The 17,123-nt window shown below is 40.4% G+C and overlaps 1 protein-coding gene across 2 annotated transcripts in view; it reads left to right on the forward strand.

Moving 5' to 3' along the window:
* Positions 1–17,123, forward strand: part of LONP2 (lon peptidase 2, peroxisomal) — a 120,525-nt gene that overhangs the window by 77,423 nt on the left and 25,979 nt on the right. For both annotated transcript variants that reach the window (XM_010596137.3, XM_003416345.3), the window contains exons 10-11: positions 1,171–1,297; positions 3,323–3,456. In XM_010596137.3, the coding sequence (XP_010594439.1) occupies positions 1,171–1,297; positions 3,323–3,456 (261 nt within the window). The remainder of the gene's footprint in view (positions 1–1,170; positions 1,298–3,322; positions 3,457–17,123) is intronic.

The following is a 17,123-nucleotide window of genomic DNA, read 5'->3' on the forward strand; positions in this document are numbered from 1 at the left end:
GAGGTGGTTCCTAGTAAGTAGCTGAACTTCCTCATTATTAAATCTCACCTCATTTGTGTAGGAAAGTGCATGGTACTTTTAGATCCCTCTTTAGTCGGGTCTGTCAAGTAGTTACACATTTTTTTCTTACCAATGTCTTCTCAACTGGAGCGCAGAAAATAAAGTCACTTAGTAACTAACATTGAATAAATCCCACTGTTTTCACCTTATTTTAATTGCTTGGAATTATTTTTTCCTACAAGAGATCAAATATCAGTGAGTCAGTGAGTATTTGTTAAAATGAAAATAAACCAGAATCTAAATGTATTTAAATTCTAAATGAAATCTAAATCTATTTTTCATGTTAGTCTGAAATGTATTTTTACTATGAAATGAATGATAAATGAATTTCTTAATTATCTGCGAGCCCTACAGGTTCCTATAATTAGTTTTAAAGTATGGTGGAGTAAAAAAGTGGCTTCTGCCTATTTATAAGACTAAAATAAATAATTGGACCCAACTGCCTGAAAACTCCAAGTTAAGGCAGAAACTCCGTAAGATATACTGATGTGAAATGAAGCGCTTGGGACGGCTGCTGCGGAGGTGGACAGATGATTCCACCTTCCTTTGGTGGTTTGGGCACTTTACCTCCTGGTTTTTCTGATGTGTCTTACCTCCTCTTTTTATTGGAAAGATGCCCTATCAATTCATATTTTTAATTTTTACTTGTTAAAGGAGGGGGATTAGTTCTGGGGAATTTTGTCTTACAGGATTTAAAGACAGTAAATCTGTACTGATTGAGGCTATTAAATAAATAAAAAAGGTAAATTCTTTTAAAAATAAATTATAATTCCAGCACATGGGGAAAAAAAAACTTACAGGGACATCTCGATGTTGTTTTCTTTTGTTGGTAAAATTTATGATCAAAGTTCTAGAAATAGTTCTTTTGGAGTCCTTCCGTTGGAGCTCACTACTTATTTAATCGAAGTCTTTGTGAAAAAGTTGGAAGTTTTAACAATTACTGATTTGAGGTTAAATTTCTTTATTTTGATAATAGTTTTAGTTGAAGTAATACTTAAATTCATTCTAAATCCAAGATCCCTGGAATCTGCATTTGATTCATTAAAAAACGTGGTACTGTGGCAGCCATGTGAATTCAGTAATTACAGAACAAGATCGCTTTCTTTATAGGGTACACACAAGAGGAGAAGATTGAGATCGCCCACAGGCACTTGATCCCAAAGCAGCTGGAGCAACATGGGCTGACTCCTCAGCAGATTCAGATCCCTCAGGTTACCACTCTCGACATCATCACCAGGTTAGTCAGCCATCCTGAGGCTTCAGTGATGTTTCAGTCTGAAGAGGAGATGGTGTGCTGGTAACCTGTAGCATCCATTTCTCTCTCCAGCAGATTCCCAGCCAGCATTTCCGTGGCTGTTGGTTTACACAGGGCTGTGTATCACGCAGAAACTCATAGAGCAAGCATTTGGAATATCTTTACAGTGAAAGACCTTAGTTGAGACAGAATTTGATAAATAAAGAGCCAAAAGCATGGAAAATACAGACACCTGCCGAGGCCAGGATCTTGAAAGTTGTTGAATTCTCTTAAGAGATAAGATGCAGCTTTCAGACATTTGTTTTAGGTTATTCGGATTTTCTTTTCTTCTCTATGACTGAGAGATTTTTAAAATTCTTAAAATTTTTATCTTTGGAATTAACACTGGAACAATAGAGAAGGTGCTTTCCAGTTTGCTACCGCGTGCGTAAGCCCATGACAAGCAGTATGTGTATACATTGTCTGAGTAGAGCGTTGCGTAGCCTCATCTGTAGGTTGCTTATTGAGGAGTCATGTCTGCCGTGGCCTCCTCCAGCTTTCCTGGCTCAGCCTTACAGGCCCACTGCGTCATCTGGCCACTGGCAGCCTGCTGAGCAGTCCTCCTGCAGCTCCTTTCCAGTGACCGATGGTTGTCAAAACAGTGTGAACTATCTCCATTTTGAGCTTTGACCTAGAGTTTGGCCAGGCAGATGGCCTTTTGACTGAAGCCAGCCTTCTTGTGGAAGTCTGTTTAAATTTATACACTAAACAGTAAGACTAAATCTGACCTGGAAATTCCTTTTCTTAACTTGTTCCTGATTTACTAGGTGGTTACTGCCAGAAATAAATTAGGTGATTTATTTGCCAAAGCCTTCCAACAATATCATTTCAAATAACACCCATGATGCTTCTTGGTGACTTTCAACACACCACTTAACCTTTCTGATAGCTTCTTTTTTTATGTCTGTAAAATTTGAGTGATAGAGAAAATATGCAGAGTTTATCTGAATCTGAATAATAATGACTCTGAAGAGTAACCATTATTTGTATTTCCTAGTTACTGCTTAGAGAACTATTAATTTTTTATATGCTTGTTAGCTTGAAACCTCAGATCTTAAAAGCTACAAAGGATAGGAAATGTCTCTGAGCAGTTTCATTAGTTTGAACATTGTTTTTAGAAACAGCACAGGTATATGCTACCTCAGGCACGTTTTGGATATTTAGTGAGTTATCAAACATGAGACATGAGTAGCAAAAGTTGAGTTTTCCATTTGGGGGCTGTATCATAGTCTACATGTTCAGCAGGAGGGGAGAAGATCTTAGAAGTCGTAGAATCCTACTTACCTCCCATGTAACCAACCAGCTCGGATGCTTCCAGTGCTAGGATACTTACTGCTACTTGGTGGCCTGCCTGTAATTTTCTAGCTCCGCCCAGTAGGAGCACCTGGAATCTAAGTGTAATTTCTCCCTTGTAGATCTCTTTTTCACAAAACCGTAGTGCTTGCATCAGTTCACGTTCTTTCTTTAAAGAAGCCCCACGATGAAAACACTGAATAGAGGTGATTGGCTCCATTCCTAGTAAAAACTAGATTTCTGTCTTAGCTTCTTTTTTGCTTTATTTAGAAAGAGGGTGCTATTTTTCTGATTCTGTCAGGAATATTTTCAAGAATAATACATTATCTAGAATTCTTAAATTAAGAACTTGTGTTTGCAAGAACTCTTAAGGAGTAAGTGGTGTTTTTATGTGCTGCCAAATTTACTTTGGCAATATAAATTGAGGAACCAAGGATTCATTTTTAAGTACTGAGTAATAGTTCAAGATAGTCCATATAAAGGAAAAAGTTGTGGCTGAAAATACATGAAAGAAATAACAAGAAATTTTTAAGTATGGGGAAATTATTATTCAAGAAACTATAATGAACTTAAAAATGTACACTGTTTCTTTAGTATAAATGTTAATCATACTACTTTTGCCCATTTTTGCAGATGACGTTTAGCCAAAAATAAACTGTTTTTCTTTAACGACAGGTATACCCGAGAGGCCGGGGTTCGTTCTCTGGATAGGAGGCTTGGAGCCATTTGCCGAGCTGTTGCTGTGAAGGTGGCAGAGGGACAACATAAGGAAGCCAAATTGGACCATTTGGTCATGACAGAGGGAGAAGGTCTGTGACCTTGTCCTGGTGCTCTCAGACCTGATGGCTGGGAGGGAATGGCAGAGTAAACTTGGGTGTGGAGGGATGGTGTTGGCTGGTCCTTGAAATAGTGGCACGCACCACTCCACTGATAGTTGCTTCCAGTGACTGAGCAGTAACTTAATGTTGGGTGTGTTTTATGAAGAGGATTCTCTCTTACAAACAGCACCGAGCTTTAACTGGGATAGTACTCAGTCTTAATGCGCTGAGAATGGAGTATCCTTCTCCAGATTTATAACAGTGAGATGCTTTATGTGTGGATTTTGATGTTCTCTTGTTTCTTTCTGGCCCAGGCAGTTGTTAAGTCTTCACTAGTAGTTTATAACATAGAAACTTGTTGCAGCATTAAAAACCCAAGCTGTCCGGCATTGCAAGGGCAGATCTTTGTACTCTGGAATAGCTTCATGGGGTTGTCATTTGTTTTTTCCATGCATTTTCTTTTATAGGCACACAATTAAAATCTCATTTAAATTATATGCTCAAAAACAATTAATTGTGGAGGCAGTGACACGGAGAGTCCCGGGAAGGCTTCTGTCACTAAAATCAAATGTGGACGTTTCCTTTGGTGGCAGTTAAAATGTTTTACCTTCTTGCCCAAGAGCTCTCGGAGTCTCAGCTGATGCCATCATGCAGGTTGCCAAAACTGGCTTTAACAGAATGACTGGAGTAGTAGGGAATTGAAAGTGGTATTTACAGTAGAGCTACCATTTCCATAGCTCTTTCCAGAAAAGAGTTGAGTGAATGAATCATAATTTGTGGTAGGTTTGGTGGAATAGGTACAGTTAGGCTTCTTTCTTGATTCTTTCCGTTGCTAAGTGCAGGGCGTTTACATACATCACCCTCTTGTTCCTAGTACGAAGCTTCACCCTTGCTCCCCCTGTGCCTGAGCATCTAAATACAGAACCTTTGGTTCGTTTTCTCCAGAGAGTAAACCCTGTCTTCTGTTAAATTAGAGAGGGGTAGCTCCCTTATTAGGGAGCCTTGGTGGCACAGTGGTTAAGCACTCAGCTGCTAACTGAAAGGTCAGCAGTTCGAGCCCACCACCCGCTCTGCAGGAGAGAAGACCTGTCAGTCTACCCTGTAAAGATTACAGCCTAGGAATCCGTATGGGGCAGTCCGCTGTCTGTTAGTAGGGTCTCTGTGAGTCAGAATCGCCTCGACAGCGCACAACAACAGCGGTTCCCGTGTGTTGTGAAATAGGGGTAGACATCACAAACTCTAATTGTTTCTTACACGGACTTCAAGACTTCTTGTTTTTAGTGCCACCCCTCAGAACACTTTAAAGGGTACCTCAGGTTCCTGATCCTTTGTAGGATTCTGTCTGTGGCCCGCATGAACTTGTTGGTTCCCACTGCAGGTACTGAGGTTCCCACTTTCTCCAGCCTGCTGAGTGTTTATTACTTCTTGTCGTTCCATTTTCTCTTTTCCAAAATTTTGTCAGTCTTTTCATCGGCTTTATCTCTCTTCTCATTCTTCCTGTTCCAGGAGTGTATACTTCTTTAGTCTTAACTGTCCTTTTAATAGAGTTTGAAGAGGAAGTATAAACACGTGTTCAGACCACTGTTGTCAGAAATCTGCATTTTTTTGAAGTGTCCCAGGGAAGTGATAGCCCATCAGCAGTGAAGGTCACTGGCGTGAGCTGGCAGTGGCGGGGGCGGCGGGGGGGGGGGGGCTGAGAGGTATTTTTTCTTTCTCTTTTTAAATATAAAACCTTAATCTAGATGATCCTCAGTTTCCCCTTTTTATTCCTACAGCACCTTCCTTGTGCTGTGGTCTGAAGCAGCTGAACCTGTGTTTTTGCTCTGTTAAAACTTGTGAAAGGTAGACAGTGAAATGAGTTTATGTAGCTAACTCACTTTGAAAACTGTGTTTGAGATTTAGATGATGTTTTTTAGAATTTACAATAATACAGAAGGATTCTGTGTCAGAAGGAAACTTTCTTTAATTATACGTTGCTTAATGTTTATACATACAACATTAGCATATTTCTGATAATGTCTGTGGTCATACCAGCTATTTAAAGATAACCCACAGATATTCATGGACTTGTGCAGACAGCTTGTGAACTGTGTAAGAACATAAAAGTTTTCGTGATAACATTTATTTGTTTTTTTTTTTAATCCATGGTTCATGGAATATCTAAATGATAACATAGTTAAGCAGATTAAGGTGGTTAAGATATTACCTAGGACATCTGGATGAATTAACAAGTAGGATAAATACTTGTCTCTTGAGCATGGTTTTGGTTGTAGTCCTATTCAAGGCGCAGATAAGGACTACACGCCTGTTGTAGTGTTGCTCGATGCCCTTGAGTTGCTGTAAACACCTCTCCTCAGACCTGTGGTTAGGGTAATTATAAGGCATCCTGAATTGATGTTTATGACTTCAACCAGACTAGAAGAAAAATTTCTACAAAAGAGTCTACATTAGGTTTTCCTGCCACAAAGTCCAAATGGACCTTAGTAACTGAAAGTTTCTCATTAAGAAATGAATTATTTAACATTAGAATATAAAAACAAAACAGAGTTGTTTTTAGAAATTGCAAGTAATGCAGTGAGAGACTTGTTTTTAATGTCAGAAATAATGCTGGGCTTGGAGTTACTGCCAGGAGAAAAGTGATTTCAGGCCACAAGCTTCAAAACAGGCAGAAACCTCTAGTGTGTTGAGCAGACTTTCTGGAGTAGGCCCAGAAGTACTGGTTTACGAACAGCTAGTTGTCTTTGTATTTGTGGGGTCTTAACTGGCAGTTAAACAGACCAGATAATATCAGGGAGTTTAAAAGGCTGGTGAAAAGTATGATTGCTCTGTTAGAGGATGACCATTTCTGGTTTAGGCACTCTTACCTACAAGCCGTGGGAATTTTTTCAGCAAAGCAGCCCTGCTTTATTTTTCTGTATGTTATTTGTGTATTCTCAATTGCCTTTTTTCTTTCTGGTGTATTAGTTAGGTTAAGAGATAAAAGGACATGGCTAAAGTTTTTTTTACTTTGTGCCTGCCTTTAGCCAGGGACAGGGATGTGCCATGTGTTCAATTTTGTATACCAGGGTCTTTCGCTGTGAAGAGTTAGGAAGATGACCATTTGTTCAAGTACTCCTGTACCATGTTGTCGTTGTTGGGTGCCATCAAGTCAATTTTCAACTAGTAGCAACCCCATGTGACAGAGTAGAACTGCCCCACAGGGTTTTCTAGGCTATAACCTTTACGGGAGCAGATTGCCAGGTCTTTTTCCCATGGATCCACTGGGTGGTTTGAACCACCGACCTTTCAGTGAGCAGCTGAGCACTTAACCATTGTACCACCAGGGGCTCCTAAGTAAGTAAAACCCCCTGGTATTTTGATTTTGATTACATTGGACTCTGTAAATCAGTTTGAGGAGCATCGGCAATTTGCAATATCAGGTCTTCCAAATCATGACATGATGTATAGCTTCATTTATTTAAGTCTTTTTAAGTAGTTTTCAGTATAGAGCTTTTGCATATTTGTGTGTATATATGTTATTGTAAATGATACTTTTTGGATTTCATTTTGTCATTTTTTGTTACTAGTATATGAAATACTGTATTGTCCTTATATCCCACAAACTTGCTGGATTGACTGATTAATTCTAATAATTGATAGATTCTTTTGGATTTTCTACATATACCATCCATCAAGATAAGTGCAAATAATGTCAGTTTTTACTTCGTCCTTTCCAGCTGTTACATCTTTTATTTCACTTTTTCTCTAATGTTCCAGCAAGGACCTCCAGGGAAATGCTGAATACAAATAGTGGTAATAGATAAAGTAAGCAGAAAGAAAGCCTGTGAAGAAATTACCAGCCTATACAGCCCTTAACCTTTAGACCACCACTCACGGTGTCATTGACTGTTAAAGTCTTATTTGAATAGAATCCTCTGCGGCCATCTAGTTTGACCCTGATTGATTTATAAATCCCTTCACAGCATTCCCCAGTAAACACTGTGCTTGCCTGGTTCACGTCTTGGCTGTCTGTGTCCCAGTCTGTAGGAAAATGGAAGCTGTAAATTGGAAGGAGAACTAGTGGTTATGTGGTGTGAGTCTTAAGCAGTAAGATTTGAGGTCAGTGAAGACAGGCCTATCATCTCATGATAGATTTGCTCGAGCTCCTGTTGACCAGAAAACATTGGGCCAGGTAAGCCAGTAGACCACAGAGCTATCCAACTCTGACAACTAACTATAGTTCAGTCTGGATTCCATTTTGGTTGAGTTGCCTTTTGACATATATTGTTTCTCTGCTATGTTTACTTTATATTAAAAAAAAAAAAAACTTTTTTTTTTTTTTTTTTTAAGGAAAGTGAAATCAACCTAATGTAGTGGAAGAAGGTACATAAAATATCCTTAATTCCTTGATCTTTTCGACAACTTCAGAGTTAAAAATACATCAAAATAAAAGATTAGCACTGGTTTTCCTCATTCATTGACTTTGATTCATCAGTTCACCACCCTTGACTACTGGCCAGCATGTGCTGGGTGGGGGAAATGTATCTTACCATTGAAGCAAGTAGGCTTAGTGCCAGAAGGACAAACAAATCTGTCTTGGAAGAAGTACAACCAGAGTGCTCCTTAGAGGCAAAGACAGAGAGACTACATCTCACATACTTTGGACATGTTATCGTAGGAACCAGTCCCGGGAAAAGGACGTCATGCTTGGTAAAGTAGAGGGTCAGGGAAAAGGAAGACCCTCAACGAGATGGATTGACACAGTGGCTGCAACAGTGGGCTCAAGCATAACAATGATTGTGAGGTTGGTACAGGACCTGGCAGTGTCTCTTTCTGTTGTACGTAGGGTTGCTGTGAGACGGAACCAACGATGGCACCGAACAACAACAGCAACTCCGTTGGGTGGGCCTTCAGGAAGGAATAGTCCAATAAGACCATCACTCACATGCGAATGAATGAATCTTCAGCTGCAATTGAAACAACCTTCATTTGTCAGCTTTTAATGTGAATTTTGTTGATGTCATTTTTAGACTTTTGTTTTATTTTCTTTTTGGACATGAAAATGTTGTTAGCTGTTTTTAGTGAAGTGAGGACGATAGAGAAGTTTCCTGTTACTTAGAAAGTTCCAGTTACACATAAAGTCCTAGAACCTTTTAACCTAACTCCTGTATCTTCCTTTCTTACTGCATTTAGAATAAAGAGAGAGTAATTTGTGAGTGTGCCCCTGTACCCAGAAACCACAGACCAGGTAGGTGGTTAGGCTGTTTATTTTAAATTGTTACAGTACTCAGAAGCCAGAGTTTTAATTTCTGAAGAAATACCTGGGTCCGATGATAAGAGGTCTTTGAGCACAGCGTGACAACGTCCCAGCTATGGCTTTCGTATTGTTGTGGAAGCTGAATTAAAATTGACCTGTATTTTCCTATGCTTTAGGCAGCACAGCTTGGAACATTTCTGCTTATTCCTGTAGAATCTCAGTATTTAAAGTGTTGTACCAATTAAACAGTCATCACAATCTAAGACACTCTATCATCAGAAGCTAGCTTTGAAGCTTGTGCTATGGCGTATCTGTCAAGCTTGAGCTGATTTCCGATTACATAAAGATTTGGATTGCTCAGGTGCGGCTTAGAAGTTTGAATTCAGTTTTACATTTTTTTAAGATTTGAAGTCTTGCTTCATTCTTTTGATGCTTAACTTTCCTTTTGATTGTATTAGTGATTCAGGACAAATAAAAATTTATAATAGGGCCACATGAACCAGAAACTACATCATCCTGAGACCAGAACGACTAGATAGTGCCTGGCTACAACCGATGACTCCCCTGACAGGGAACACAGCAGAGAACCCCTGAGGGAGCAGGAGAGCAGTGGGATGCAGACCCCAAATTCTCATAAGACCAGACTTAATGGTCTGACTGAGACTAGAAGGACCCCGGTGGTCATGGCCCCCAGACCTTCTGTTGCCCCAGGACAGGAACCACTCCCAAAGCCAACTCTTCAGACATGGATTGGATTGGAAAATGGGTTGGAGAGGGATGCTGGTGAGGAGTGAGCTTCTTGGATCAGGTGGACACTTGAGACTATGTTGGCATCTCCTACCTGGAGGGGAGATGAGAGGGTGGAGGGGGTTAGAAGCTGGCGGAATGGACACAAAAAAGAGAGAGGGGAGGGAGAGAGGGGGCTGTCTCATTAGGGGGAGAGTAATTGGGAATGTGTAGCAAGGTATATATGGATTTTTGTGTGAGAGACTGACTTGATTTGTAAACTTAAAGCACAATAAGAATTATTTTTAAAAAATTCTATAATAGTCAAAGGAATTAAGACTACCACTGAGGAATGTTTACTTCACAGAGTTTTAGTCCCCAACACCACCTGGCTTGCGGGTGTCGGTAGGGTTCTGTTACAGCTAACTGGGTTTTACAGCCTGTGATTATAGTAAGTTTAGATCTGGAGGTTAAGACTTTCTGTGCTGAACCCTTTGCATTGGCAGCGATATTAGGTGTGATGAGTCCCAAAATGAGTCCAGACGTCTAAAATCAGTTGGTGTTCTAATGTTGTCAGGAAAATATCCCCTTGGTGTACAGTGCCAGCCAACTTCATGAAGATACGCTAGATATTTCTTTCTAAGTTTGACGTTCACACCGACTTACTGATTGTGCCTTGGTTTGAGAGAGGGGGTTTGTCCACACAGGCATGAAGGGAGCAGCAGTGGAGGAAGAGCCCTACTTAGTATAGGAGTAAATGTTTGTTACTTAAATTCTGTTTCTGGGCAGGAAAATCACATATTGTCAAATAATTATAAAGTCACTGTTCAATTTAATGAATCATGTGGAGAGATTTCATGGCCATTGGGTGTTGTCGTCACATGTCAGAACCAGCCTTTCTATATTACAAGAATTCTAAAGAATTTTTTTTCCCCCAATATTACAAATGATCTCTGCATTTTAACTACTAATCCATTTAAAATAATTCTAGAGGAGTGTTTTCTGGATCTCTAATAAAGGAAATAAGATTTATCAATGCCTAAAACCCACTGGGGGACGGGTACAAGCTCCCTTGTCCAGTAGTATTAAAGATCGCATCTTCTGTCTTGGGCCCTTGTATGTGATGATTCATTCAGTCAGTGAGTCAGCTAGCGTTTACCTGAACCTTTACTATATGCCAGATTTCTAAACTGGATCCTGGGAAGCAGACGAAAGAAACTCTTAACAAATGGGCAGTCTGTTGGGGGAGGTAGAAGCATAAACAAGTAGTTTTAAAATGTGGGATAAATGCTAGTTTTTAAAGTGTTGTGGAGACACTGAATTGATCATTGAAAGCTTCGCTTTATTTATTGCAGAAATTGTAGCTTTTTTATTGCTTTTAGTAAATCGAGACAATAGAATCATCTGCTTATCAGTAAGCTCAAAATCCATTTGGATGGAAAAACAATTTTTTCGAGATACCCATTTTTTATTTTCGCCAATAGATAACTACCACGAAACTCAAAAAATGGTTCACAAGTGAAGCTTCATCTGTATCTCAGTGGTTCTTCATGGAAATGCTTAGTTGGTAAACTGGAAAGGAAATGTATTTGAAGTTAAGGTTCTGTTAACCCAGAGCCATCCCCGAAATAATGTGGAAAATACTGGCAGAAAGGACTTAGAAGTTTATTGCTAGCATGGAGGTTCTTCTGGGCATTTGACCCATCGATTTCTCCATTACAACCAGTTCCTTAAAAAAAAAAAAATGTTTGAAAATAGGCTAGCACAGATGCCTGGGCAGCCCTGCTCGGTAGTTTGAATCTCCGCTGCACCTAGCATACTTCCTCTGGCTAGAAGAGAGTTTTCTGGAAATGATTAACCGGACACTGACAGCACAGAATTACACGGTTGGAATTAGGTTTTCCCAGTATGTTTTTAAGATACTTTGTTTTCCCCTTTCTGCCTTCCCAAAAAGAGGCTTTCAGATGCATTGTGTCTGTGGCCAATTTAGCTTTGAGGCACATACTTACAAGAAATGACAAAATCATAATCATTTATAATCTCGGCACCTCATCTCACTTTACAAAGCTGGCTCTGTTTTAAAAAAAAAAAATTGGTTTTTATAACTGCAGCCGTACAAGTCATTTTTTGATACCTAAACAGAGTCGGAAATCCGTATATTCCCACGTATGCTAAAGAGAGGTAGACATCATTCCCCCTCATTGATGCACGCGTGACCTCTCTGCCAACTAGCTGGTGGTACACCCAGTAACGTACCCCGTCATCTGCACACAGTTACCACAGTTCAGCAGACTCAACGTAGTGACTTTTGAGTGAAGACGATTGTCGATATCCTGGGGATATCTGTGATTAGGTAGATATTAGTTTCCACTGCACTCTGGGGAATTGTTGGGTGTGTGTTAGCAAGCTTTTTGTGTTCCTGTCCTCTCTCTGCTTTCCACTGGTTGTTTCAGCTGCCAAAAGACACCATTCTGATGCAAAATTTATTCAAAAGGCAAGGAACTTTTTTTTTTTAATAGAAAGCTACTGGAATTTCCAAAGGTATTATACCCCTATATCCTTCCTCCTGGAAACCCTGGTGGTGTAGTGGTTAAGTGCTATGGCTCCTAACCAGAAGATCAGCAGTTTGAATCCGCCAGGCGCTCCTTGGAAACTCTGTGGGGCAGTTCTACTCTGTCCTGTAGGGTCGCAATGAGTCAGAATTGACTCGACGGCAGCAGGTTTGGTTTTTTGGTTTATCCTTCCTCCTGGAGCCCTGGTGGAGCAGTGGTTAAGAGCTCAGCTGCTAACCAAAAGGTCGGCAGTTAATCCACCAGCTGCTCCTTGGAAACCCTCCAGGGAGGTTCTCCTCTGTCCTATAGGGTCACTATGAGTCGGAATCAATTCAAGGGCACCTAACAACAATCCTTCCTCCTTACCTGCCCCTGTAATACCTCCTTCTCTCCCCCCTTCTCACAGCTCTTGGACCTGCTTTCATTTTCCTGTGGTGGAAGGAAGAAATAGAAAGATTTCTTGATGGTTTCCTAGTAACAGCTGCTTAGGAAAAGCCTAATCAAAGCCTAATCCTTCTCCTGAGGAGATCGTAGCTACAGAATACCCCTGTGTACTAGCTGTGGTGACATCCACTCTAGAGTGTGGGTTAGTCCCTTGGGGAGTGCACCCACATTGCACACTCACTTTGCCAGCAGCATCACCACAGTTCTGTGTTTGTTGTGCTGCCAAGAGGCCACCCGGCTTTGCCGGGTGCTGTGCGCCTATCTGCGCACTGTGCTGGTAAACCCCTGGTGTGCCTTGACCATCCCAGCTGTATCCTGAATCAGACTCCAAACCAGCTGGCAATAGCTGTGAAAGAAGAGCTTGGCAGTATCTCAGAGCAGAGTAAATCAACTAAAAAATGTTAACTCTCTCTCAGACCAATTTTATTATTTTTTTTAAGTGAAAAAACAGTTTAAAGTAGGGTGTGGTCGAACTAGCTTATTGTTTTATTTTTCAATGTCCTTTCTTATCAACCGCTAATTAATGGCATTATATTTAAGAATATGCTTTGAAATACTCTGTAAAGAGAACTTTAACACATAGTGACACATAGTAGTGATACATAGTAATAGCACAGGGCAGAGTCCTGAGTCTTGATCTCTTCCTTCTTACATGTATTTCTGCAGTTCCCAACAACAGACACTTCCTGATGTTGAGGCAGTTATCAGTAGTGAGCAGACTAGTTAGAGAAAGGGAATTTAGGAAGATTTCTTAATATCCTGAAGAATTAAAATGGTGATAAACCTTACTTTGGGTATGTTTGTAACGATATATTTCAAATTACAGTACTTAGTCATGGAAAAGTTTGCTTTTTTATGTCACGTCAAAAGATTGCTCAGAGATTATTCCGCATCTCAGAGTACTTTTACTTTTGGGTCTTTTTGGAGGGAGAGGGGAGGCTGGTTAAGCTCCACGTACGAGAGCCTAACAGGTATTTGCTGTAAAGCCAAAGGGTGCGTGGGAACCAAACTACACAGTTACTCCCCCACAGTGGGGACTCAGACAGAATCTCAAGTGTTAAGTGCAAGAGTTAAGATCCCTTTTCACTTTCAAGGATCCACTTCCCTGGTTTACCAATAAATACCTCATAAACAGATTCCAGTAGCCACTGGGCCTGTGCTGCGCCATGGCCTGGGCCTGCTGAGGCCACCGTATGACTGTGGGGCCTGGATGGGGTTAGGAAGGAGAGAGCAGTGTTCTAATGAAGGGGGCTGTGGAGTAAAAACGTGCACGTCTTTATTAAGGCTTTAAGCATAATTAAATTTTCCCAGCAACCCTCTGAGGGTACTGTAGTTATTCCAGCTTTACTGATTAGAAAACCAAATACAAAGAGGTAAAATGTTCAAGGCCAGCTAGGAAGCCGGGACTTGAGATTTCTTTACTGACTTATTTCATGCAATCTTAATCTCATAACTTAGGGGATAACGTCTTTTAACATTTTGGACTATATCATTCATTCATTCATAAATACGCAGAAATTACACTGTGTGAAATTTTAGGCCCTTCCTCAATTTTCTGACATTAAAAACACTTGAAAAACATTTTTAGTGGCTGTGTAGCATTTTATTGGATGGATATACCACACTTTACTTAACCATGTTCCTAATGTGGTATTTATATTGAATCTAATTGTTGCTGTAAACCATTTTCTACTTATGTCTAATAATAGATTCCTACAAAAAAGAATCAATGAGTCTAGACTTTGTGGAGGTTGGATAACCTTCCCTCTCTTCCCCCCAAGACTATTGCCCTGAGGTAATGTTTAAACCTTTGATGGAAACTATCCCCTGAAGTCATCTTTAAACAATAAAAAAAAAAGAATTATCTATGTGAGATCAAACTGACAAGGAAACAACCCCTTGCCTTCCAGTTCAGATGATATCAACCCAACTCAGAAAGGTTAGATAAGAAGCTTAGAGGGCAGTGAGTTTATGTTAATGGTGGTGGAATAATTTGGGAAAGGATAGCCAGGGAGAATAGTTGAACAGATTGAAAAGTGTAATCGATGTTGTGGAATTGTACATGTAGAAATTATTGAATGGTGTATGTTTTGCTGTGTATATTTTCATCAAAAAAAAAAGAATCACTGGGTCCGAGATTATGACCATTTGGAAGACTTCAAATACGTATTACAAGTTGCCTTCTTGAAAGATTGAACCACTTTATAGTCCCATAAGAACGGTCTTTGAGAAAATCTCTTCTCTTTAGTTAACATTGACTTTTGTCATTTCTTTAACTTCTTTACTAGTTACCATATTTTGGTAGCTATAAAATAGTATTTTTCTTTTCTAATTTATACTTTGCCTTTTTGTAAATCAATCGTTTTTCATATGATACTTAACCATTTGTTAAGAACCACTGTTTTAGCTCTAGAGACCAGCCTGGAAGAACGCTGCAAATACAGGAACGACTTGTGGGGGAGGAGCCATGGTACATTGGGAGGTTAAACTTCTTTAGTTGTTTTTGTTTTGCTTTGTTTGCCTTAAAAAGTTCATCTTGCTTGAATGTTACAATCTTGGGCAAGGCCAGCAATGGTCTCTGGGACTCTGCTACTGGCTCTTCTTGTGCCAGTCCCTCTTAGGAGGAACCATCTAGTTCTTCTGGTCTCAGGCTAGTGGAGACTGTAGTTTGTGTTCCTTTGGACTGATGGTTTCCTTGAGTCTTTGATTTTCTTTACTCTGCTGCAGATGGGAAGAGCCCAGTGGTTGTGTCTTGGGTGGCCTCTCACAAGCTTTTAAGACCCCAGACGTTACTAACTAAAGTAGGATGCAGAACATTGTCTTTATGGACTGTGTTATACCAGATGACCTGTACGTCCCCTGAGACTACAGTCTTAAGCCCTGAAGCCCAGTAACCCTGTCCCTCAAGGTGTTTGGTTATGGCTAAGAACATTGCTTGCTGAAAGCAAGGGGACTTGAAACACTTACTGTTGAAGATCAAAGATTTCAGCCATCAGTATGGATTATGCTTCAACATAAAGAAAACAAAAATTCTCACAGCTGGACCAGTAAGCAACATCATGATAAACAGAGAAAACATTGAAGTTGTCAAGGATTTCATTTTACTTGGATCCACAGTCAACGCCCATGGAAGCAGCAGTCAAGGCACATTGCTTAGGCAAATCTGCTGCAAAAGACCTCTTTAAAGTGTCGAAAAGCAAAGATTTCACTTTGAGGACTAAGGTGCTCCTGACCCAAGCCATGGTCTTTTCAGTTGCTTCGTATGCATGCAAAAACCGGACAATAAATAAGGAAGACCGAAGGAGAATTGATGCCTTTGAATTATGGTGTTTGCGAAGAATATTGAATATACCCTGGACTGCCAGAAGAATGAACAAGACTGTTCTGGAAGAAATATAGCCAGAGTTCTCCATGGAAGCAAGGGTGGAGAGACATTGTCTCACAGACTTTGGACCTGTTATCAGGAGGGACCAGTCCCTGGAGAAGGACATCAAGTTTGGTAAGGTAGGGGGTCGGTGAAGAAAAGGAAGACCCTGAACAAGATGGATTGACACAGTGGCTACAACAATGGGCTCAAACATAACAACGATTGTGAGGATGGCACAGGACCTGGCAGTGTTTCGTTCTGTTGTGCGTAGGATCGCTATGAATTTTAACTGACTGGATGACACCTAACAACAAGAAGTTTTCATAACTTTGCCCCCATGCGCTCTGCCATATACGTGGATATATCTGTAGCACATACAAATAACTCGTGTGTAAACATCATCTGCCAAACTTAGGTGTGCTTGTGGGTATACTCCCATACGCCTTCTCACACCTGTTCAGCTTATATCTACTTATGTATCCAGGCATAAATTGTTGTTACAGGATCCTGTGTGTAGTAGTATTTACTGTTGTTTCCTCCTGGTGTCTTCCTTTGCCTTGGTCATGTTGTGCTGACATCCCCGTTATTGCATACTGCCTTTCCCTTCACCCAAGTTAATACTATCTAGTTGGAGCCCTGGTGGCACAGTGGTCAAGAGCTCGGCTGCTAGCCAAAAGATTGGCAGTTCGAATCCACCAGCCACTCCTTGGAAACCCTATGGGGCTGTTCTACTCTGTTCTGTAGGGTCACTATGAGCCTGAATCTGCTTGATGGCAGCGGGTTTGGTTTTGGTTATCTAGTTAGTGATTTTCCCTCCCTCCTCTTCCCATTCCTGGTGACCATCAAAGATTGTTTCTTTCTGTGTAAACCTTTCTAATAGTGGTCTCATGTAATATTTGTCCTTTTGTGATTGACTTATTTCACTCAGCATAATGTCCTTCAGGTTCATCCGTGTTGTGAGATGACTGGCAAGCGAGTTCATTGTTACTCTTTAACATTGCCAGTGGTATTCTGTGTATATGTGTACCACAGTTTGTTTATGCATTCATCTGTTGATGGGCATTTAGGTTGTTTTCCACCTTTTTGCTTTTGTGAACAGTGCTGCAATGAATATGGGTGTGCATGTGTCTTTGTGGAGCTGAGGTCTTAAAAGCTTGTGCCTTGCTCTCTGAAGGTTCCGATGTAACGGGGTCTTGTTTCTTCATTGGCATCTTTGTGAGATACTGTTTTGATTTTTCTTTGTTCTAATGAGGAATCTGTGTGTATTCTATGAAAATCCAAGTATTCCTCACTTTGCCTTACACAAGGTCCAGTGGATGATTCTTAAAATCCA

The sequence above is a fragment of the Loxodonta africana genome, chromosome 21 (assembly GCF_030014295.1).
Source record: "Loxodonta africana isolate mLoxAfr1 chromosome 21, mLoxAfr1.hap2, whole genome shotgun sequence".
Lineage (NCBI taxonomy): Eukaryota > Metazoa > Chordata > Mammalia > Proboscidea > Elephantidae > Loxodonta > Loxodonta africana.